We start from the raw sequence: 25,523 nt of genomic DNA, 5'->3' as shown, positions 1-25,523 counted from the left end.
TTGCCTTCCTTTGTACCATTTTCTTTCTCCTATTTTTCTCTTTTTAAGTCATTTCCTTTAATACCTTTACTTTATTTTCCCAATTGCTTCTGTTGTTTAAACGTCAATTACGGTTACTTCAAAGTATAAAGACAAAAAATACAGGTCAATTGTTCACTGAAGGAAAAATAAATCTGAAGAAACTTAATCAGACTAACAAAACTAACCTGGTGCAGGAGATCAGGGATTTCAATAAAATCCTTTGTTTAGTCAACTGGCCTAACTCAAAGTTACCTTAATGGAATTAAATACACGGCAAGAGATACAGGAAATAAATTTGAAAGGACTTTTTCTATTTTAAATCCTCTGTGTGAAAGGGTAAAAATAACTAGAACTCCTTACATAATATCTCTAGTGGTTTCAGTATGCAATTACATTGGTTATTAAAAAAAAAAGCTATCAAAATAAAATTATTCAGTAAGAACCCAGCAACATAATATGTAACAGCTAGTAGCTTTAGTTGTAAGTTTAATGACAGTATCTGATTTGCTCTCATAAGCAGCAAGCATTCAGCTCCCAAACTACAAATGCATATTATCATAGATATAAGCACATTAACATCTCTGAAATCATCCTGATTTCTATATTCCACATAAATGAATTTCTATTAGTCAATGAATATGAAGCAGAAATACTTATTTCTTAATTCTCAGAAATAAAATTGTGAAATCCAAATTAAGAAAATGTAATCATAAAGAACAGATGAAGACTTTCTAGCCACTGCAATGTATCAATTATAAAAAGTGATTCAAAAAATTAAAAGTGCTGTGTTCAGAAAAAGCAAGTCAAAAGTATAAAATTCTTAGTGATAATGTAGTAAGAAGGCCCACCTACCTCATTATTTGGCTAGATATGCATGACTATATTTTGTTACTGCCTATCAATAAAAATTTTAGATTTGTTACAAAGCCCAGAAGACTGGAATGTCATCCAGATCAAAACTCAGAAAGTGTTAAATTAACAAAATTCAGTTAAAATCTGGTAAAATAGTATAAAGCACTTAAAAACAATCTTGGAAAATACATTTGTATTTACAGAATCTCCTTCAATATATTAATAGGTAACCATGCACTGAAGATGTTTTTACAATATTTATTAAGATAACAAATTTATAAATTGAAAGACTCAGAGGCACATAGTTTAAAAGGCCAATATCATGGGAATAATGAAGTCAACACAGGAAAGTAAGGAGATATGAACAGTTATAACCAATACAAGATTTTTTTTAAAGCCACATATCCAATGAATACATCATAGGAATCATCCTTCAAATTACCATGATAAAAAAAAATTCTTTTCACCTACCAAGCCTAGAAAATTCTATTTACAGTGAACTGTCCTGCATTTCATCAGTATTGTTTATTATGGCCTCCTCTATTCTGCCATTTGAAGTACTGAAAACTTTATAGCTATTGTATTTACAAATGCACATAATATTCAAATTTATGTTCTTTGTTGAGAACAACGGAAATTATACTTAATCAAATCACAATACAAATGTTTTAGTGGTGAAAACACATTTTGTGGAGACAGGTGTATGGGAAGAGGTGTATTTAGAATTACGTTGTTTCTGAAGGAATACTAGGCCAATAAGTCTGATAAAACTCAACGTAGTCAGAAAAACAGGTCTTTGTTGATGAAGAACTTAATTTATTTCTGTTTTAACTGGACACACTGGGCTTTCTTCAGTCAACTTTCACCACACTGTATATTTTGGTAACAAACCAAAAGCATGCAAAGAAGCCAATTGTTCCTATAAAAGAAAAAACAAAAATAAACCATTTTTCAAAGAATGTTTCATAATTTACAAAAAATACAAACTTAAAATAGCTGGTTCCCTAAAAACGAACTATAAACTATTATCCACCAAGTATATACCATAGGTCTATAAACTTCTCTGAAAAATACACATTCATGTCAAAATAAATTTCTTTTAGAAATTGATAGAACTGTTTGTGCAATAAAATTACCCAAATTTTCTATAGAACATATTTTTCCTAATTAGATGTAAAATATTGAAATTTAGAAATGAAAATGACATCAATTTTCCTGTCCTATTTAAGGATATTTTCCTATCACAAAATGGAAAATCTCTATTAAACATTTTTCAAGGTATGATATGAAAACTCTAAATAGGATAATTAGATGAAAATATTTTCTAACAAAAGTTTTTGCAAGTTAACAGTTTTTAAAGAATTAAAATAATATTAAATAACACATTTTTAAAAATGTTAAAAGTCATATAATTAGACTAATAACAAAAAATGTATCACAGCTAAAAATGAGTGGCTTCTTGTTACCAGAGAAATGAATACCAACTCTACTACAGTTCCAGCTCTGTCATTTACTAACTTGGATAAGTCAACTGACATCTCCAAGTCCATTTCTTTACCTTGTTAAATAGAAATATATTTATCTGCCCTAGCTGCCTCCATGGTTGTTAGGGTAAACAGTAAATGAGATAATTCATGAAAAAATACATGTCTTGATTTTCAGGTACTTCACCAGTCTAAATTACACATCTTGAATGTGCAAAAACAAGGTACAAACAGATTAAGCAGCTGTCTCATGGCCAAGTAGACATAAGTATGGAACATTTTTTATGACTTCAAATGAGGTTCCTTTTTATGCTACACTGTGCTTAGATTTAATAAGTGAATTCTGAGACTATTTTGCAATAGGATATATATATATATAAAATTGTGAAATTTCCTAACATTTAAAATTAAACTGATAGATACCATTTTTTTCAAGATTATCTTTTCAGAAAAATTTGGTAGGCAGATGTATAGAAGAATACATAACATTCATATCCTCTGTGTAAATTTTATAATTAAAGCCCCAAACAATTGTTGCAAATGTAATATACAGTACAAATATTAAAGGAGATTGTCTAATTCAGGAGACTTATTACATTCTTTCACATTGAACACCCACTAAATACCTACTATGTGCAAGAGCCTGTGAATGTTTTAGAGGAGAGACAAACATACCTTTTGGAAACTGAAAAGGCTTTATTAAAGGCCTTAAAGAGTTGGTGGTTAATTTCATAAAACTAATGGTGAGAATATATTTAAATAAGTTTGTGCTTAGGAATTTTAAGATGACAGAAGATATTTTAATGAGAAAAACATTTTATTGCCATTCTGCAACCCTAAGAAAGTTAAGTCGCTTAATTTTGTTTCTAATATGGGATAGATAGTGTATGTACTAAAAGTGGAAACTTTCCTTATGTGATAGAAACATTTGTTTTGAAAATGGATTAACTTTATACAAAATGGTGTCATTTTGGAGTTCTGAAGCAAATAGAGACATACTCCACTTCAGAAAAATCCAATATATTTAAAGGCTCAACATTCCCTTATCTTTCTGACAAACCAAATTATACTAAAATTTATTAGCTTAAGTGGTTGATTCAATTTGATGTGGTACCAGAAGTTAGATAACAAAATTTGTTTTACTCTGAGGGAAAATATGACATCTTAAAAATCAAGAACAATAAAGTTTAAGTATCATTTTCTTTACCATATATACCTAGAAAAACAACAGATATTCACTAAGATCATTATTTTGTGTGTGTATATAGGCAAGTAATTAAATATTTTTTATGCATTTATGGACACAGATACAGATGACCAAAAGGCAGTATTCATTGTTTCTTGGGCCACTTCTGTTGTACAGACCATTTCCTAAGATTTGTGGCTGTGGACTCAAATAATTCTATCATATAGCACCAAAGTATGCTTCACCCCCTCTTCCCCCACACCCCATTATGTCTGATCAATGACCCAGAATACAGATCAGATAAGTGCCTGAAGTCTTTTAGACACTGATATAGCAGTAACGGCAGATCAAGACCCCACCTCACGCCCTTAAATGTCACAAGGAGAGTAAAAATCAGAACAGTTTTAACTTTAAGAATTGTTTTTTTTTTCTTTTTGACTCTTATATTTCCTCATATAGTATGCAAGCTGATTTTAGGTAAAATTTTAGATACATATTTAGTGTAATAATTTTTTGTGACCCAAAAGTTCAACAATTTTCTTTTTTTAGTTCAGTCAATCACTTCATATAATTTACCAAGCACTCACAGGGCTCATAAACAGAAAGCTAGTTGAACAGAGAAGATATACATAAATAAATACTAATACAATATATACTATATTCCATTAGGTTTAAAGTAGGGATAAAAACTTTCAGTTCAAAACTTCTACAATAAGGAGTGCCCTATTCTTATCTTTCTTTCTTTTTAAAAAATTATCTGTTCTTGATAATACCTTATCCTCAACCTCATCTAGCCTCCACCTCCCCAATCTCTACTTACTTCTAAACTTAGATGGCTATAGCTTTTTATCCTATTTCTGAAATGGGCAAAAGAAATACTATGTGTTCCATTTAGAGGTTAAAAAAGGGAAACCCTGGGATTCAGATCCATTACATTTTTAGCCAACAATGAACCCTTGTTAGCCTTCCCTTCTATTTCATAACCTGCAGTTTACTGATATTCAACTCACAGGCTGGGTGGACCAACTGTGCTTAGTTGTAATAAGGACTAAATACAGGGACATTGAAGTAGTAGAAGCCTTCACAGGTTTCATAAAAGGAAAATATGTATAATCATTTGACTAAAAAGTTATTTAACTAAAAATAATCATTTCAATTCCTACCTGTAAACAGAAAGAAGATCAAAACCATTATCATAGTGTAACCAAAGTACAAAATAGTACTCGCTGTTCCTGTGATTTGAAGTTTTGAAAAGAAGTAGTGTACTGCATATATTAAGAAATAAACTGCAGTAAAGCCACTGGTAAGGAAGGAACGCCACTGCCAATGATAATCCTAGAAAAGAAAATATTAAAGAACAAGAATTACTTTCCAAATAATAGATAACAGGTCACAGAGTAAAGTTACTGAGCAAAGACAGCTAAGTGAAATAGCTTCCAAAACCTAATTTTTGCTATCAATTCCAGTTTCTTTCTCTTATTGAACTTTGCATATCTCTCTCTTCACTAAAGGGGCTAAGAAGCACTTTCTATCTTTAGTGCAGACACTTAAAAATTGGTTTAAAATCTGTGGAAAAATCTTATAAACTGTGGAAAAATCTAAATAGTTTATGAATAATGAAGCATTAGGCTACATTTCAAAATTTATGCTTCCCAAAGAAAGATTACTTTCTTTGAGGAGCATATAGAAATAATTACTTACAGGGTTCAAAATCGATATTACTTATTTTAAGTACAATCAACTCTATTTTAAGAAGATTATTCTATTAAGGTGTGGTTGAAATTCATTCTCAGTTATTACTAATATAATTTAAACAAGGTAGGTTATTAAAACAGCTCTCCCTGGTTTTATATAAAGTGGCTTACAGCTTTATCAGGAAATCTTCTAAAAGAAAAAAATATAGGACTATCTCTCAAACTTTTTGAAACGTGAAAAATCATACCAATTTTAGGAAAATTCCAAAGGACCACAAAAAAACTACTAGAGCTAAAAAGTGAATTCAGCATAGTTACAGTACACAAGACCAACACACAAAAATCAGCTGTGTTACTTTACATCAGCAAGGATTAAAAACAGAAATTAGGAAAACAATTACATTTACAATAGCATCCAAAAAAAAAAAAATGCTAGGAATAAATTAAGCCAAGGAGGTAAAAGACTTGCACACTGAAAGTTATAATACAATGTTGAAAGATATTAATGAAGACCTAAATAAAATAAATGGAAAGATACTCTGTTTTATGATTTGGAAGACTTAATACTGTTAACATGGTAATACTCTCCAAAGCAATTTACAGATCAAATGCAATCCTACTAAAATTCCAGGGGCCTTTATTGCAGAAATGAAAAATGCATATGGGTCCCAAATAGCCAAAACCATCTTAGCAGAAAAAGAACAAAATTGGAGGATTCTCATTTCTTGACTTCAAAACTTACCACAAAAGTTATGGTAATCAAAACAGTGTGGTACTGGCACAAGGATAGAAGTACAGACAAATGAAACAGATTTGAGAATCTAAACTAATTCCTCTATTACATTTACACAGATGTTATAATACATCATGGCCAAATGATTTTTGACAAGGGTACCAAGTATATTAAATGGGGAAAGAATAGACTTTCAACAAACAGTGCTGGGAAAACTGGATATTCACATGGCAAAAGAATGAAATTAGATGCCTACCTCACAGTTTTCGTTAATTATACAAAAATTAACTCAAAATGGGATCAACAATCTAATATAAGTGCTTAAACCATAAAACCCCCAGAAGAAAACACAGGGGGGTATCTTTGGATTTGGTGATGGATTCTTAGATATACGACCCAAAGCATGAGCAATAAAAGAAAAAAAAATAGATAAATTGAATTTAACCAAAATTAAAAACTTTTGTTCCTTAAAGGACATTATCAAAAAACTAAAAAGACAACCTACAGAATGGGAGAAAATAATTGCTAACTGTACATATCTGATCAGAATTTAATATCCAGAATACACAAAGAACCCCTAAAAGACAAATAACAAAAAGACAAAAAACCCAATTAAAAAATGGGCAAAGGGTTTGAACAGACATTTCTCCAAAGAAGATATAGAAATGATCAAGAGGCACATAAAATGCTCATTATTTGTCATTAGGGAAATGCAAATTAAAACCACAGGGAGACAGTATCTCACACTCACTAGGATGGCTATAATCAATAAAACAGACAAGGATGTATTGGTAAGGATGCAGAGATATTGGGACCCACACTGCTGGTTGGAATGTAGAATGGTTCAGTCACTGTACAAAAGAGTTAACTAGTTCCTCAATAAGTAAAATATACAGTTGTCACAGGATCTAGTAATTCCAATCCTCAGGAGATAACCAAAAGAAATGAAGACAGGTTCTCAAACAAATACCTTTACACTGATAATAATGCTAGCACTATTTACTATTGTCAAAAGGTGGAAAAAAGCCCAAATATCCATCAACTGATGAATGGATAAGCAAATTATGGAATATACATATAATGTAACATTATTCAGGCATAAAAAGGAATGAAGTACTGATACATGCTATAATGTAGATGAACTTCAAAAACACTATACTAACAATCAAAGCAATACGCTTAGTCCCCAGTCTTGGGGTTTGTTCATATGAAACGTAACCTCACAAAGGATAGGTCAAGCCTACTTAAAATTAGGCCTAAGAGTCACCCCCAGAGAATCCCTTTTGGTGCTCAGATGTGGCCTCTCTTCAGCCAACACAACATGCAAACTCACTGCCCTCTCCTGTCTACGTGGGACATGACTCCCAGGGATGTGGACCTTCCTGGCAACGTGGGACAGAAATCCTAGAATGAGCCGAGACTCGGCATCAAGGGATAGAGAAAACCTTCTTGATCGAAAGGGATAAAATAAAATGTCAATGGCTGAGAGATTCCAAACAGAGTTGAGAGGTTATCCCGGAGGTTATTTTTACGCATTAAATAGGTATCACGTTGTTAGTCAAAATGTAATGGTGAGGCTGGAGGGAACTGCTTGAAAATGTAGAGCTGTGTTCCAGTAGCCATGTTTCTTGAAGATAATTGTATAATGATATAGCTTTCACAATGTAACTGTATGATTGTGAAAACCTTGTGTCAGATGTTCCTTTTATCTACCTTATTGACAGATGAATAAAACATACGGAATAAAAATAAATAATAGGGGAAACAAATGTTAAATAGAGATTGAAATGCTACTAATCAATGAAAGGGAGGGGGGTAAGGAGTATGGTATGTATGAACTTTTTTCTGTTTTTTTATTTCCTTTTTTGAATTGACGCAAATGTTCTAAGAAATGATCATGATGATGAATATGCAACTATGTGACGATATTGTGAATTACTGATTATATATGTAGAAAGGAATGATCATAAGAATGTTTGTTCTATTTTTTAAAAAAATAAAAAAATTTTAAAAAGTATAAAAAAGGGGCAATTTGATGGATTAAAAAAACAAAAAACACTATACTAAATGAAAGAAGCCAAACACAAAAGGTCACATATTACATGCTCCCATCTATATGAAATATACAGAATAAGTATACCCATTGTGACAGAAAGCTGACTGGGGATTGCCAAGGGCTGAGGGGGATTGGGAATCGGGGAGTAACTTCTTAATGGGTACATGGTTTTATTCAGAAGTGATAAAAATGTTTTGGAAGTAGACAGAGGTAGAGGTTACACAGTGCTGTGAAAGTATTAAATTTATGCCACTGAACTGTTCACTTTAAAATGGTTAACTTTATGTTACATGAATTTCATCTCAAGAAAAAAAAACTATAAAAGAAAAGATTTATACAACCTAAATCTTTAAAAATCAATACTACCTATTACATAGAGATGACATCATTTTGGCAAGTTGCTATGAATATAATTTGTTGCAATGTAATCAATAAAATTTTAAATGAAGTTTTTCATTTAAAACATTCATTTTAACTAAATTTTCAGTCTAGAAGTATCTACATTATAAAAAGAATGCTAATTATTAAGTTAAACATTTAAAAAACTCAACAATGGGGTGATGGTGGCTCAGTGACAGAATTCTTGCCTGTCATGCCAGAGACCAGGTTCACTTCCCAGTGCCTGCCCATGTGAAAAACAAAAACAAAACAAAACAACGACAAAAACTCAACAATGAAAATTCTGCACAACTCCATCTATAATGTGCTATTCTTGGGAAATTAACATTTTAAAGTCCCTAACAGAAGTTCTAAATAAATATACTATACTATCTTAATTCAACTCTATAAAGGCCTACATTTGATTTAGGAATACAGGTAAATTTTATCATAATAAAATACTTACAGAAAATATTTCAATTAATAATGTTCAAACTTATGCCAAAATTTTAAATACTGTCTACAAATTAATATAACTGAATATTGCTAATACATACCTCTGCACATAGGTGGAAATAGCAAAGCAGTATAGTTGCTTCAGAACATGTAATAACCAAAATGATAAACACCAGAAAAAGGAAGCCAAACATGTAATACATCTGATGAGACCTATAATCAAACATATCAAGATGAAATTATTTTCTCTTTGACATAGTAAAAGAATGGGAAACGTTTGCTTTTCTCCTAAAATTCATCAAACAAGACAAATTCTAATAGGTTTAACTGGTGATAGAGGTTAGGAGCGTGGCAGGGGAAGGAAGGATATGGCAATATCCTGGGATCTTACCATCCTACTCAGGTAGAATCTGAAACCCCTATTTACTCAAATATGCTTAGATATATCTGATAAAAAATTTAATGGAAAAAAATTAATGGAGGGGCAGAGCCAAACTAAGAAAAGACTACATTCGATACATATGGTTTCTTATATATGATTAACAGTGTGGCTCAAAATACACTACAAATTTTTCCATGAGAACAAGAAATCACAGAATGAAAAAATCTTGGGATTGTAAAGTACTACGAAGTCAACTGGCTCAACCCCTCTTTCAATGCTTGCTTGAATTCCCTCTTATCAAGAACTCAGAGTATCTACTCTCTGCTGTAGGTTATATTCTGTGAGAATATGGGTTTGGATAGCATTAGGTTAATTTTCTGTCATAAAGCAGCTGTGTGACACAGGCAAATTACTTAACCACCAAAGCCTCATTTTCATTTCTGTAAAATGGGGATAATAACCATGTCACAGAGTTCTGAGAATTGAGTGAAAAGAATTAAGAGAAAGAATTAATAAGCCCTCAATTAATTACTTTATTACTATTATTCTTTTTCCCACATGAAAAAGATAAATAACCTTTAGCTCTTTAAGATTTCTGGTGACTGGAGGACTAATTACACATATAAGATGCAAACAGTAATTCATATAAACAAAAAGAGAAAGCTAACATTATATATCACGGCAACAGGAATAAAAGAGGACTTTGTCCTTTGCTTACCAAATACTATTCAGAATGAAGAAAAGCTGTATAAAGATGCATCCAAAAGGCAAAATTCCTCCCATAATAATACCAGGCAATGGCTTTGTGTAGAATGACTGTTCAGGAATCTGACGTGGAATCTGATTGGTTCTAACAGGGTGTTCAATGGCCTTCAATAAAGAAAGAATGTAAAAGATTCATAACTATATATCCATTATTTAAATTCTTTGTACTAGACCATTTGTTTGCTTTTTCTCAGCTTTCATGCTGATACTAATGGCAATAAGCATCTACTTAAGTCATCAAACTGAAATTTGTATTTAGAAGCAATGAACCAGGCATCAACAAATACAGTATTCAGTCTGTCTACTAGAACAAGTTATCATTGTTTCCTACTAACTAATGGCTGTAGACAAAGAAAGAAATACACAGATGTTAACATAGTACCTGGAAAATAATAGTTAATAATAGACAGAGTTAGGTTTTTCTTCTTAATAATAAATTCTTTTAATAAAACAGATGGTTCTGAAAATTTTGTCAATGTATTTTTATTTGGAAGTGGGTGACATCACTTTATTAACATTGCTCAATTTTACTAAGACTTGAGACATGAAAAAAGATAATGAATGGCTAAATGAAGCTTTATGACCCCAATTATTCTTTTATAACATACTAAATGGTATTATAAAAACAACTGGAATGTAGCTTCTCAGCAAAAAATGTATGGATACAGAAATTAATTTTTCTGCAAAGAGCTTCAAAAAGCTCTATATAATTTGTGGTTACAAACCAAAGTTTAAAACATCATTTTCATTGACAAAATCTATAGGGCAGATAATTTCATGTGTAGATATATACTTATATAGGCAGAAAATCATGACATTATTCTTCAATTTTTATATTTTCAAAAAAATTTTTTTTGGTCTGTACAACCGAACATTTTCCCCTTTTATCCAAATTATTAAAGGGGTGTGTTTTTAATCCAAAGATCAAATATATCCAAGTTGAATTTTAACAATATTTAGTTTTCTAACCCAGGGGTCAGTAAACTTTTTTTTCTGTAAGTGCTAGATTATAAACATTTTTGATTTTGCAAGTCATATGATCTCTCTCACAAATACTCATATATTTCCAATTTTAAACAGGCATAGTTCTAGAATTTTAAATACTTATTTAAATTATATAATTAAAATATTTTTCAAACTCTGTCACTTTACTACTTATGACATATATATTTAAAATCATAAACAGAATACCAAGGAATTGAAAAATCTCTTAGTAGCCTGGTGTGGCAGGCACAGTGGAGATTATGAAGTAATGATAGTTTCTATCAGGGCATTCCGTATCCCCCTCACAAAGCATACTGTGTTATTTCTTTTAATCTTGTGGGCTTTGTATTTTCAGAGAAGAATCAGGGACAGCTAGGAGTACACAGAAGAGGATACTGATGGGGGAAGAAGGATAAATTCTCATTCTCCCCTTAGCCTGAGGGGTAGAATGGGACAGCAGAAGTAAAGAAAGACAGACAGAGGGGAGGGAAAAAGAGGAAGAGAGGAAAAAAAGAGAGAGGACTGAGTTTGATTATAACCCTCCTTAAAATCAAATAATAGCAGGTAAGGGTAAAAAATTTATTCCAAAACTACATATTAAAAAAATGCTCTTTCTACTTTACAGTCACTTTTCTTGCATCTTCACTTCTTAATTCACAGTTTTGGCTTACTTAGATTAAGTAATATAAATGAAAAACACTTATTGATAAGAAAAAATAGACATATAATATAGTTGTTTAAAAAAACTAAATAAAATAATTTTCAATGTCAAAAATTGTTTTCATTGTTAAATCAGCATTTCTTTTCCAATGTATGTGTATCATACTATATTATAAAACTTTGAAATCTAAGTTTATTTCTGTAACCTCTCCATCACACTCTCAAATAGTATTATTTTAAGAATGATTGCAATCAAACTAAGAATCCAACCAATTTCTATGAAATCCAGATCGCACACGATATGCTTGTATCTTTTAAGGTGGTATATGCTAAATTTCCACAGCTGAAATTCATTTGAATAAGTTAACATCCATAAACTTACATTCTTCTTAAAACCAAAGTATGCACCAATAAATGTTAGTGGCACAGATATGCAGAACCAAAGGGCCAATATGGCAACCAATGTTCCAAACGGAATAGCTGCTGAAGATCCTTCTCCCCAGAGAATCAAATTCATTATAAAGAAGTCAGCAAATACAATCCTGAAAGACACAATACGCTTTTGGGTAAAATCAGAGTTTGAAGCAAAATGATACCATAATAATAATACGCAATTAATATTGGTATTTGAAATAAAATTTCAAATGAAGAAGAGGAAAACCTGCTTTCTGGGAAAACCCCTTCAGTTCCTGCCTTTCTATTTTTTCTCTGCCTCTGGCATTAGATCAGATGGTTCTCACCTCTCGCCTTCAGCAATAGCAATAGTGTAGCTGGTCTCCTAACACTCTTTCCCACCACTAAACCAGCTTCCACCCTGCATTCAAAGTGATATTCTTTCACATTCTGAATAATACCCTGCTCTACAGGATAAGCCATTTTATATAGGAAGGAAGGAAAAGAGACTGAAAGATAAAAGATAAGAAAAAGATGACAAAGTGCAAACGCTTTCCTCAGGGTGACTTCTCCAACTGCCTAGTGAAAGAACAGATAAATTCACACTTCTAAAATATTTTTTCACTGGAGATAATTAAGCTATTAATCTAAGTTTAAAATGATTCAATAACCAGTCAGAGAAAAAAATATATAAACATCATTGTTAACTTGTTCTCTGTAAGCCAGAGGTAAGTAAATGACATCTCTGAAAGCTCAAGGATAATTCTTTTCAATCATCAAAGCTTTTTTTTATGGACCTACAGAAAGACCATCTATTTCTTCCTGTTGTACTTAAACTCAAAGTCACCTGATAGCAATTGCAAAACACCTATAAATGAACCTAAATTGAGAGGCAAAAGATTTAAAAATTAGTTATTTTTACCAGTACTGATGCCAGGCTTCTACCATGACATTTGCTAGATGCCTTATAAATATCATCTAGTAACTCTGAGAGAAGAATCATCACTGACCCCATTTAGTAGATGAAACAATATGTTAAGTAAGGTTAAATAATTTGTATAGGTTGCAGAAATAAGAGTTGGCAGAGATGAGATTCAAACACAAGTTTTTAATCACCACCATACTCTAATATCTCTAAAAACCATCCTGTAGAAAAATATTCTTTCAATACATATTTGCTGAACACCCACTATGTGCAAGGCACTGTGCAAGAGCTACAGTAACAGAAATATGGTCTCTGTCCTACAAGAGCTTACAGAGAAACAATTACAAATCAGTCACTTGCAAAACATGAAAATTTACTGCATTTAAGAATTCTTTACATTAGCAACTGGTCAGAAATCAAAGCACCCTTTAATTTTATGTACGGTATGTTCTAAGTTTGCACTGTTGACTATGGTAGCCATTGGTCATAAATGGCTATTGAACACTTGAATTATAGTTGGCCTGAACTGACATGTGCCAAAGGTACAAAACATCAGATTTCAAAGATTTAGAAATAAAGAAAGAAAGAAAAAAAGAAAATCTTATTAATTTTTGCTGATTACAGGTTGAAAATGATAATATTTTGGATATATTCATTAAATAAAATACACTACTAAAATTAATTTCACTTTTTGTTTTTTTTCCCACGTGCAGGTTCCAGGAAACAAACTTGGGTCTCCCACATCACAGGTAAGAATTCTACCACTGAGCAACCCTTGCACTGCCCTTTTTTACTTTTTAAATGTGGCTACCAGAAAATTTAAAATCACATTATGTGGCTCGCATTATATTTCTATGAAGGAGATCCTATATTTCCAGGGGCTCTAATATAAGCACATTTACAGCATAGCCCTTTTTAATATCTTGTACTTTAATGGCTTAGGATATCATCATTCTCCTTAGTCCCTGGAATACTAGGGCTCTCTCTCATTCTTTCTACTTACCTCACCTTCCTGCTGGTGAACATTTACTTTTAAGGGTGGGATGAAGAATATAAAATCAGAAAAAAGTTGATCTGAGACTAAAAAGAATAACTTGCCCGTGCAAGGGGAAGAAAAGAATAACCAGAATAGGGTAATTCCCATAAAGTCAAACGAGGAAGGAGTTTCAAGGAGAACGTATTCCACTTTTAAACAATGCAGAAAGGTAGAGAAAAAAGAGAAAGGGTTTCTAGATTTGAAAAATGGGGACATCATTTAAAGAGATGTTTCAGTAAAGTGATGGGAAATAAGATTACAAGGGTTTATAATGTAAATGTATGCTGAGAAAATGAGAATAAGGGACTACAGGCTATTTTTTTCAAGGTATTTTTTGGGATGGCAAAGAAGTAGTAGTAGAAGGGAAGATGCTTATGAGAAGGTCTTTTTAGGATCTGGGAAACCTAAGCATAGTCATAGGAATTAAAGATGAAGAAACACGTGAACAAAACATATAGAAAGGGAGAAATGGAAGATGTCAGAGATTAGGGGGAATACTTGAAAGATAAGATTCTGAAGGAAATAAAAAATGACAGTTTTGGTAAGGATGGGCACTTTAGTCTCTAGTAGGGGGAAAGAAGACAAAGGATATGTCTTGAGAAAAGCATAATAATTTGAATAGAACATGACATGGCTGAGACAATGTTCATCTTCAATAAAGGTGATAATCTGAGAGAATGTTTATCCCAAGGTATAAACTGGGATAAACTGGCTATTGTCGATGACTTTTGGTCAAAAAGCTCTTTCAATTCTGGCCTGCAAAGTGGAAAGTCCTGGGGTTCTAGATTTAACCTCTGACTGTCTCTTGTCACTGCTGACAGGAGAAATTCCTGCACACCAGAAATTTGGGGCTTGTGGGGGAAAAAACAGTTTCTACTTTTAGGACCAGAAACTCATCAGATACTTAGTATCAGAAGGTAACCTCCAGATAGTTACGGTGTTGTCACTGCCTTCCTCCTCCCCCACCCCTCCATACCCCTGGAATATGTTCCCCTACAAGTGGTAATACTTTTGATAAAAAATAGGAACATGTATGAGTGCCTGAACTTTGTTCATATGAGCACACCTTTCTATGATAAGGGCAAAAGCTTTAAATGCAATCTTACAACACATTAAGACTGACTATTATGGACTATGAAATAGCTTAAGAAAAGGAATAAAAAAATTCTCATGTCTAAAAGGTACATTTCCAAGATAAAGTATGTAGTAATCACTTGGTAAATATTTATTAAATACCCACTTTTTATTTATTTTAAAAAAGTAAATTCATTTCCTTAGTTACATGATTTAGAAAAAGAGAGAAAGATGTAAGAGACTAAAAATTTGGGGACAAAAATATGACTATATTAAGAAAGTAATAAAAAAAATTCACTTACCCAGGACAAAGAAATGATGTTAATAAAACATTTGTTTTCCACTTTTCACCTCCGAAGGCTACAGAAGAAAACGGAAGTGTTATAATATACAAACTTTTCTTAAAAGCAAACCAAATAACCATATTCCTAGTTAAGTATTCAAAGAATTGTCAGACAGCACTGGGTGCCCATTCCTAGAAAATGTATGATATTCCCTTATCAAATGATTCAAATCAGGGATGTACATCAGAGGTCTGCCCTAGATAATTCCTGCTTTAGAGTTATATGCCTCAGCTTAAAATAAGTCTAATATCTGAGGAAAGTCATCCAGACTATTTTCTTTCCTTAATTTTTAAACTCAAAATAAAGCAAACTCACTAAATTCTAAGCCACTATCAATAAATAGGTTTGCATACAGAAAAAGCACACGAGAGATTCTGGTTTTTCTATGGTCAGTTTCAGAATTTACTGTAAAACTAGATGCCCCCAAGCTTGACATGCAATGTATCTCCCACCCCTGAAACAAAAACAATGTAACACACTAAAATTTTATAGGAGATCTCAGTCTTTAGGACTCCTCTAGCATTCAAGTATAGTTTCTGCTAAGTGGTGACGGAGGGGAGATTAGTGTGTTAGATAGTGACTAAAAAGCGTAGATGGGTTACGGTTACTTGACAGAACAAATTTGCTCATGAACATTTTTACGCTCCTTTGCCCTTCCCCAATCTGCATTTTTTTTTTCATTTTAAAAAATTATTTAAAATTCAAATAATTAATGAAGCACACAGAGTGAAAAAAATGAAGGTATTCCTCTGCTCTTCCAGTTTAAAAGTTGGAAATAAAAATGGCTGAGATCTAAGAATAGCTGGACTTTTTCCCCCCTATTGTTTATTTATTTTTAATCCATATGTTTTACTCGTCTGTTGATAAGGTAGATAATCAGACACAGGTTTTTCACAATCACACAATCACACTGTGAAAGTTATATCATTATATAATCATCTTCAAGAAACATGGCTACAGGAGTACAGCTCTACATTTTCAGGCAGTTCCCTCCAGCCTCTAAGAATAGCTGGATTTTAAAAAAAGTTTTAACATAGTTTATAAGCAAGTTTAAGAACCACCTGCCCTAAAAGAAAGTAACAAAATTTTAAATATATATACAAACATATACTTAAATACATAAATAAACATACATAATTTGAATTCACAGCATTACTGATAAAAAGACTTGTGAAACTGTTAATTCTGGGTTGAATATATTCTAATCATAATTCTAATAATATATTTCGAAACATCTGAAATTACTCTATAAAATGAAGTATTTTTGTGACTGAATCACAAAATCACAGTCACATTTTGTGACTGAATGTAGCAAATCAAAGTTGTTCAACCAAACCTGGTAAGTCAAAACTCAAAAGTAAAAGTAGCGTATGGGTAGTAGATAAACAGTACCTAAATTCGCTGATTGAATTGAATAAGCATTTTTGAACAAATAAATCTAAGGATAGTCATTTACCTTGCAAAGGCATCACCAGCCAGCCTTTTTTTTCCCAGACTTCTTTTAAATAATGATACACATCTATAACGCATATTGTTTAGAAAGCATTAACTATCTGACACAAAGCTCAGACCCACTGATGACTGACATAGCAAATCAAATTACTAATTTGACACGCAATCAGGATGCTTCTTTACTTACACTTATAGAATCTGGCTGCAACATAACCTGCAGGAGTTCCTAGCAGCACCCATAAGACTACAGCACAAGTCATCAGTGCCCCTCTATTGGCAGGTGACAAAAATCCCAGGCAAGCAAAAACTAAAAAACAATGAAAAGTTATTGTAAATTTCATTACTGTTTCCCGTGTTGTAAAATGATAAAACTGTTGTATTTTTCAAATAAGAGACACAATTTCATGAGAAATCATACACTATCCTACCATGCAGCTATACTGAATCTTAGTAATATTTGTATGATACATTATTATGCATTAATATGATCATTTATAAGACAAACTCAACTTTGGGAGCTTCTTGTCAGGAAATAAGATCCCATACTTTCCCTTATCAGGGGAGGCCGACTGTGAGTGCTTTCAACTTCTCTGAAACTCAAGATATATTTTGGAACATCTGAAATTATTCTATAAAATGAAGTATTTTTGTGATTGAATGTAGCAAATCAAAGTTGTTCAACCAAACCTGGTAAGTCAAAACTTAAAAGTAAAAGTAGTGTATGGGTAATGACAAGCAGTACCTAAATGTGCTGATTTCATTGAATAAGCATTTTTGAACAAATAAATCTAAGGAAGTCATTTTGAACATGAACAAAAAATATTCTGCTATGAATTATATTTTTGTTCCATGTAAAAATAATACTGTATATTCTTTGGAGTAAAAAAACAAAAAGCAAACAACTCTACAACATTCAAACCTAAGACATAAGACAGAATCTAATCAACGAATAAAATAGGGGAAAAAAGATTTCAGAGTATTATTAAATTTTTGAAAACAAATTACTGGACATACTGGTCAATGACTCAGGGAAATTCTGGCTCCTACCCTTATTCAGTTGGTCAGCTTTGTTTTTCCTTTCATAACCCTTTCTACTAGTAAGAATAAAAGTACTCTCTTACAGAGAGTCCCAGTTTTAAACTACTCAAAATTTAACTTGCTCAGAATGACAATGCTAGTAAGATATTTTCAACAAGTTTCTAATCCCAGCAGCAAGAAAATCTCCATTGTGCATATCCAAGCACATCTTCTGAGTAGCATCAACTCAGGAACAACAGGAAAAACTCAAAATCAACTGTAAACAGATCAGGGTAGCTTCAGAAGACCTTTCAGAATTTCAGATGAGATGCACCTCCATCCTTCCTCTTTCTCCCCTATGGTATCTCCGCTACTTGCTCCCAAGTCCGAGATATGGACTGTTCTTAAACAGAAAGCTCAGATTCTAGGATTTAAGGAAAACAATTCCTGTCTCAGGCAGGAATTTAAGGGAAAGTGTTTCCTGTCTCAGGCTGTCTGAAACTTCCTTCCTTACATGTACACTTTCTAGATGGCCCCCAACAAAGACCAGAAGGTAGCAGAACTACCTTCCAAAAAATTTTAATGCAGAACTTTATCCTCAAGCATTCATTCTGCTCTAAGCCCACCTTGGTTGGTTCTCTGGCTATCCACTATCTTGTCGTTATCCTCTGGCTATGTCAAAATCTCTTTTATGACACCATCTCCTGACATACCTTTTTCAATATATTATACTCAAAAATTCTAGCCCTACCCACCAAAAGTTGTACCTTCTCATTTAGGCTGATCTGCTTTAAGTTGTTGGTAGAAAAAGAAATATGATCTAGCCTTCAACTTGAGCCCTAAGGTGTGAAACAGTGACTCCCAAACTTATTCAGCTGTCAGATGTATAGAAGTGATAATCCTCTCTGCAAAGCATTTATATGGTCAATTCCATTATAAAAAGTGGGAACAATTTTACTAACAGAAAAAAAATGACTAGAGTATTATGTATTAAATATGTAATCAAACAAAAGAACTAATATTCTTAAACATTCATTAAAAAAGTATTAAAAAGTTGGCTGCTTCTAAATTCTTCCAGTAATATTCATTTGCTACTGTTCACATGAACAGGCATAAATAAAGGAAACAATTAGAAAATTAATGTAGAATGAGCATATTCTATTAATAAACATTTTTTTCTCCTATAATTAGGAAAACTGGAAGACTGGGGAATTCATGTATTGTAAGTAGGTAGTCTCAAAACCACTGTTCACCTCTAAGGGAGGTTATTTAAAAAAAAATTGTCCCAATGATAAATTAAGTTATAAGTCTTCTGAAGAATTTTAAGTTGTATGAAGAAAAGATTTTTTTGGGGTGTAGGAAAGTCTTTCTAGAACACTGCTAGAGAAAGAAGACACTGTTTCCTACATTCTTCCAAGATAAGAGATATATACAACTGGTTTCTGCCCCACTCCCTCTTCTTTTCCCCTCCTTCAGAGGAAGACAAAAAAGTCTTGGAATTCTAATCATACTGCTCCTTCCCCTGATGATTGGGAGAAATTTAACCTGAGTGACCTTGGTTCCAGCTACACTGACTTAGACACAGATGGTTTCTAAGGACCTAATTATCTCCAGTTTTAGTGATACCATAACTAAGGCTTGGTGTCTTTGGAACTAAAGGGAGACAGGAGGAGTCAGTCTTTGGGCAAAGCTAACCCTTCCTTACGTCGCTTACAGTCAAAGCACTCAGATTTTGAGAGCTGAATGAACTCAGGAACAATGTAGCCTAGCTACCTCACTTTAGAAAACTGGTTTACAAATAATTATCCAGAAAAAGGACTTTCTATATTTTAATTTTCATGTAATACTTACATAGAGTTACAAAAGTCATAATTAAAATCTGTGTCCCTGATCCAAGAAAGACAGATAGCAGCATCCCTTTCCTTGGAGGACGGAATATATCACCATGAACTAGCTTCCAGCCAAATTCTTCCTGGGCATCCTCCTAAAAAGGGAAGGAAATCAGTTTAATTTTCAAGTAGTATCACCAAAACAACTAGAGTTGTTTTGAATATTCATTCACTGTTGAATATGTTACAGAAAATTAAAAATGAAACAACAAAAAAAAAAACCCAAAGCTTATAAAATTAGTATCTATCTCAAATTTAAAGTAATAAAACTTGATTCATGGAGTTTTATATGGCTTTCTTCAGATGTTTTAAAGTACTGTGCCTATAGTTATTCAGAAACTTTAAAAAGAAATACAAAAAAAAAAGTATTTTCAAAGTCCCCTTGGGGGAATGACAAGAAAGGGGAAAAATTCAACTTCCCTATGTGGAGAATTCCTGATATTCTCACAAGCAGTGGGGACAACCAAAACAATAGGCCAAGCCCTCAATCATGGGGTTTGTTCATATGAAACTTATTCCTGCAAAGGCTAAGGCTAAGTTTACTTAAAATTAGGCCTAAGAGTCACCCCCAGAGAACCTCTCTTGTTGCTCAGATGTGGCTTCTCTCAGTCAAGGTGACAAGCAAACTCACTACCCTCTCCCTCTCTATGAGGGACATGACTCCCAGGGTATAAACCTTCCTGACAATGTGGGACAGAAATCTTAGAATGAGCTGGGATTCAGCATCAAGGCATTGAGAAAACCTAGACCAAAAAGGGGAAGTGAGAAATGAGACAAAATAAAGTGTCAATGGCTGAGAGATTTCAAACAGAGTCAAAAGGTTTTTCCTGAAGGTTATTCTTACACATTATATAGATATCACCTTTTTAGTTAAGTTATGTTGGAGAGGCTGGAGGGAAGTGCCTTAAAATATAGAGCTGTGTTCCAGTAGCCATGTTTCTTGAAGATGACTGTACACTGATATAGCTTTCACAATGTAACTATGTGATTGTGAAAACCTTGTGTCTGATGCTCCTTTTATCTACGGTACGGACAGATGAGTAAAACGTGGATTAAAAATGAAGAAATAATGGGAGAATAAATGTTAAAATAAATTTGGTAGATTGAAATGTGTGCTGGTTTGAAATGACGTATGGACACTAGAAAAGCCATGTTTTAATCTTAATCCCATTTTGTAAAGGAAGCCGCTTCTTCTAATCCCTATTCAGTATTCTATGTTTGAAACTGTAATCAGATCATCTCCCTGGAGATGTGATTTAATCAAGAGTGATTGTTAAACTGGAATAGGTGATGACATGTCTCCAACCATTTGGGTGGGTCTTGAGAAGTTTCTGGAGTCCTATAAAAGAAGAAACATTTCGGAGAATGAAAGATTTGGAGAGAGCAGAAAATGCTGCAGCACCACAAAGCAGAAGGCCTACGAACCAGCAACCTTTGGAGATGAAGAAGGAAAATGCCTCCTGGGGAGCTTCATGAAACAAGCCAGGAAAGAAAGCTAGCAGATGATGCCATGTTCGCCATGTGCCCTTTCAGCTGGAAGAGAAGTCCTGACTGTGTTCGCCATGTGCCTTTGTGTTAGTTAGATTCAGTTGTCAACTTGGCCAGGTGAGCATACCTAATCCTGTTGCTGCGGACATAAGCCAACGGTATGTGAACCTCATCTGTTGCCAATTACATCAGCAGTCGGCTAGGAGGCGTGTCTGCTGCAATGAGTGAGGTTTGACTTAATTGGCTGGTGCTTAAATGAGAGAACACAATGTAGCACAGCCTAGCAGCTCGGCATTCCTCATCTCAGCACTCGCAGCTCAGCCCAGGCCCTTGGAGATGCAGAAAGAAGTCACCCCGGGGAAAGTTGTTGGAACCCAGGGGCCTGGAGAGAAGACCAGTAGAGACCATCCTGTGCCTTCCACGTAAGAAAGAACCTCAGTGGAAAGTTAGCTGCCTTTCCTCTGAAGAACCAACAAAATAAATCCCCTTTTATTAAAAGCCAATCCGTCTCTGGTGTGTTGCATTCCAGCAGCTAGCAAACTAGAACAGTCTTCTTAACTGAGAGAGAAACTCTGAACTTCATCGGCTTTCTTGAACCAAGGTATCGTTCCCTGGATGGATGCATTTGATTGGGCATTTCTATAGGCTTGTTTTAACTGGGACATTTTCTTGGCCTTAGAACTGTAAACTAGCAACTTATTAAATTCCCCTTTTTAAAAACCAAATAAATAAATAAATAAATAGCTTTCATATATTCATCTTTTATTATAAATCCCAAAGCTTCCATGTAGTACTGTGGGCAATAAAAAACAGTTATTAGGATTGCCAGCAATGAGGATTAAACCATACTGGGAGCAGGAAGAAGAAAAGGGCAGGAGCAAGAGAATTTACGAAATCTTTTGATGACAGATGCCCTGCCTCACTCTAATCCCAGCTGCCTCATGGTTGAGATTACAGTTCTAGATTAAAGGTCCTCCCTGTCCTGAGGCTATTGTGGATAAAATATCTATTAAAACTCTTTTCAATTACAGCAAAAACAGAAAAATGCTAGCCCCCAAAATGATATTTTTTCCCATTCTTAGGGATGAATAAGTGGACCAAGCCTCAATATCTGATGAAGCAGCTCAAAATAACTTGGTAACTAAATTTTTGTCTGTGTAGAATTAAAATGAATCATGTATATCTTCAATTAAACAATATTACCTTGTTTGTATATGTTACAAATGTGGGGAAATGGACAGAGATGACATTGAAAGGTCAAATAATAATTTTAAAAAAAAAAAGAAATACAATGTGGCAAGTACCTAGTTCTACTCTAAGTCAAGCTTTATGATACAGCGTGATGATTTCATTTTTAAATACACTCTGTTTCAATCTATATTTATTAACCTCCAAAATAAGCAAATGGTCTTAGGTTTCGTAGGTGCTTCATAGGTAAAAGAAACTGTGCTGTTAATATACTAATAAGAAATTTGTGCCACCAGCCCAAACTGCTCCCCTAATCACCAGACACATATATATGACTATCTAATCAACATCTCCACATAGTTGTTTAATAGACATCTTGACACAGAATCATCTACAACTGAACCAATTCTCTCTACCCACCTAAACCTGCTCTACCTACAGTTTCCCCAAGTAGAAAAAAACTCCGCCCTTCTGAGATTTCCGGGAAGATGGTAGAGTGGGGTGGATGGAAGTCAACCGAATCTGTGGGACAAGATAGGGGACAGGGAGAGAATGACTGGACTGTGGTTCCGTGTGTGTGTGTGCGTGTGTGTGTTTGTGTGTATGTATGTATGTGTGTGGGAGTGACTGAGGAAAGAGGTGGGGGGTTTGGGATGGGGAGAGCAGGGTGGGTCACACTGGCAAAGTAGGAGGTGGCATTCAGGGAGGTGCGGATCAGTGAGAGCTGACCTCCCTCCACTCTAGCCTGCCCTAGCTGCGTGCTGGGGAAGACTCCCTGGGCAGATCCACAGCCAGCAACACCCATGGGGACCATGGAGGGGCCCCCAAGAGCCATACTCCAAGGTCCCACTGGGTGTCATGCTGCAGATCCGTAGCTTTCCTCGACCCTGGGAGCTGTCCAGCTCCCCAATCATGCATGCTGGGACCAACTATCCTGCTGCTGCAGCCGGCTGACAGTGGCAGTCCCCATCCTACACACTCCATTTCTCTAGCTGGTCCCTGAGACAGGAGACTGACGGAAGGAGATGCCTCAGAAGTACCACCTATTGGAGGGAAGTGGTAAATGCATGCAGGCAGACTCTGTATCACCCTAGGTTTTTTCTTTTTTTTGTCTATTTTCCCTCAATATAGCTTTTCTCTATATACACATGCTTTTATTAGTAGCATTATCTTTATTCATATACATTTTTATATAGTTATATTTTTATTGATCTTTATTTTTTATTCTACTTTATTTATTTATTCATTCTTTAATTTAAAAATTGTTTTCCATTCTGTGGGCACCAGTCTGAGTTCATTCTCAATCTATCTTGGGGTGTCTCCTTCTGACTTTGAAGCCTACTACTGGCTAGGTGTGTTTTTTTCATATTTTTATTTTATTATTATAACTATTTAAAATTTTGGGGGGAAGGTGCAAGGGTCAGGAATCAAGGCCAGGTCTCCTGCATAGCGGGCAAGCATTCTGTTACTGAAGTACCTGAGAACCCTAGCCTAGTTTTTTTTTTTTTTTTAACATGGTCAGGCACTGGGAACTCTGCCAGTGAGCCATAATGGCCCACCCTAGCCTAGTTCTTAACAGATCCGCAACTAAAATTATGCCCCTTACATGAGCTCTGGACCTTGATTTGGTGGGGAATTACTGACAAATCAAGTGTAAAAGGAAACCCTCAATACAAAATCGAGTAACTGTAAATCTTTTGACAAGTGAAGGAAACCAACCCCCAAAATAATCTTAAGATAATCAAATGACACAAACCCAAAAGAAAATCATAAACCATGTGAAGATCCAAGCAGAAATGGCCCAGCCAAATGACCAAATCAAAACATCAGAGGGGACAGAAATATGGAACTACTACTTAAGGATGCTTATACAGAAATAAAGGAAATCAGGAAGATAATAGAAGAACATAAAGAAGAGTTCGAAAGATTAAATTGGAAAATGGCAGATCTTACAGAGATAACAGATACAACAGACCAAATCAGAAATATACTAGAGACAGATGATAGTAAATTCAAAGAAGGAGAAGGAAGAATAAGAAAGCTAGAGAACAGAGTAATTGAACTAGAGCGCACAAAAGAACAAATGGCAAGAAAAATAGATAAAAATGGTACTGGATCTTAGAGAAATGATGGACAATAAGAGGCACACAAATATAAGAATCACTAGTGTCCCAGAAGGGAACAGAAGAGTAAAAGGCTGGGAAAGTTAGTTGAAGATATAACTAGGGACGTAAGTATGCAAGTTATAGAAGCCCAACAAACTCCAAACAGAATAAATCCAAACAGGTTTGCTCCGAGACACAGACTAATCAGTCTGTCAATCGCTGAAGAAAAAAGAAAGTCCTGAAAGCGGCACAAGAAAAATGGTCTACTATATACAACAGAAGTCCCATAAGACTGAGTTCAGAATACTCAATAGGTATGATGGAAGCAAGAAGGCAGTGGTATGATATATTTAAGATCCTAAATGAGAAAGGCTTCCAGCAAAGAATTCTTTACCCAGCCAAGTTCTCCTTCAAAACAGAGGGAGAGATTAAAATCTTCAAAGACAACGACTGGGAAACTAGTCAACAAGAGACCTACCCTATAAGAACCACTAAAGGGAGTTCTGTTCGCTGGGGAAAAAAAGACAGGAGAAGAAGTCTGGAGGAGGGCACAGAATTGAAGAATACTGGTATTGGTAATTTAAAGAATAAAGAGGCATGGACTTAAATCATGAGCACATTGGTTGTATCCACAGCTGATTACAATAGTAGTTGGCTAAGAGGAGTGCTGGATGCATTGAGTGATATTTAGTCTAATTACCTAAAGGTTTTTTTAAGGAGAATTCAGAAAAGACTCTCTCTCTTTCAGCTTCAGCCAGCCAGCCTCTCCTGAGGAGTTCACTGAGGAGCTTCACTGAGGAGATTCACTGGAGCTGCTGACTTGCAGCCTACCCTACAGATTTTGGACCCTTATGTCCCCATTGTTGCATGAGACCCTTTTATAAATTTCATATTTACAGATATCTGCTGTTGGTTCAGTTTTTCTAGAGAACCCTGACTAAATACAATACAGATCGGCAGA

General features: G+C 34.2%; 1 protein-coding gene and 1 long non-coding RNA gene across 2 annotated transcripts in view; one reads left to right on the top strand and one right to left on the bottom strand.

Moving 5' to 3' along the window:
• Positions 1-1,117: 1,117 nt before the first annotated feature.
• The window catches only part of TM9SF2 (transmembrane 9 superfamily member 2), a 98,275-nt gene continuing 73,869 nt past the window's right edge, over positions 1,118-25,523 (bottom strand). Inside the window, exons 10-17 of the mRNA XM_077158585.1 lie at positions 19,744-19,876; positions 17,063-17,182; positions 15,382-15,439; positions 12,034-12,193; positions 9,961-10,112; positions 8,962-9,073; positions 4,707-4,878; positions 1,118-1,792 (exon numbers count right to left, since the gene is read on the bottom strand). Coding sequence (XP_077014700.1) covers positions 1,725-1,792; positions 4,707-4,878; positions 8,962-9,073; positions 9,961-10,112; positions 12,034-12,193; positions 15,382-15,439; positions 17,063-17,182; positions 19,744-19,876 — 975 coding nt within the window. The 3' untranslated portion in view covers positions 1,118-1,724. The remainder of the gene's footprint in view (positions 1,793-4,706; positions 4,879-8,961; positions 9,074-9,960; positions 10,113-12,033; positions 12,194-15,381; positions 15,440-17,062; positions 17,183-19,743; positions 19,877-25,523) is intronic.
• Positions 11,241-25,523, top strand: part of LOC143681507 (uncharacterized) — a 127,038-nt gene continuing 112,755 nt past the window's right edge. The window contains exons 1-3 of the long non-coding RNA XR_013174682.1: positions 11,241-11,555; positions 13,683-13,718; positions 17,435-17,565. This is a non-coding gene — a long non-coding RNA (uncharacterized LOC143681507). The remainder of the gene's footprint in view (positions 11,556-13,682; positions 13,719-17,434; positions 17,566-25,523) is intronic.

Source organism: Tamandua tetradactyla, chromosome 4 (assembly GCF_023851605.1).
Source record: "Tamandua tetradactyla isolate mTamTet1 chromosome 4, mTamTet1.pri, whole genome shotgun sequence".
NCBI lineage: Eukaryota > Metazoa > Chordata > Mammalia > Pilosa > Myrmecophagidae > Tamandua > Tamandua tetradactyla.
The sequence above is the reverse complement of the archived record's forward strand: the minus strand, read 5'-3'. Positions and strand labels throughout refer to the sequence as shown.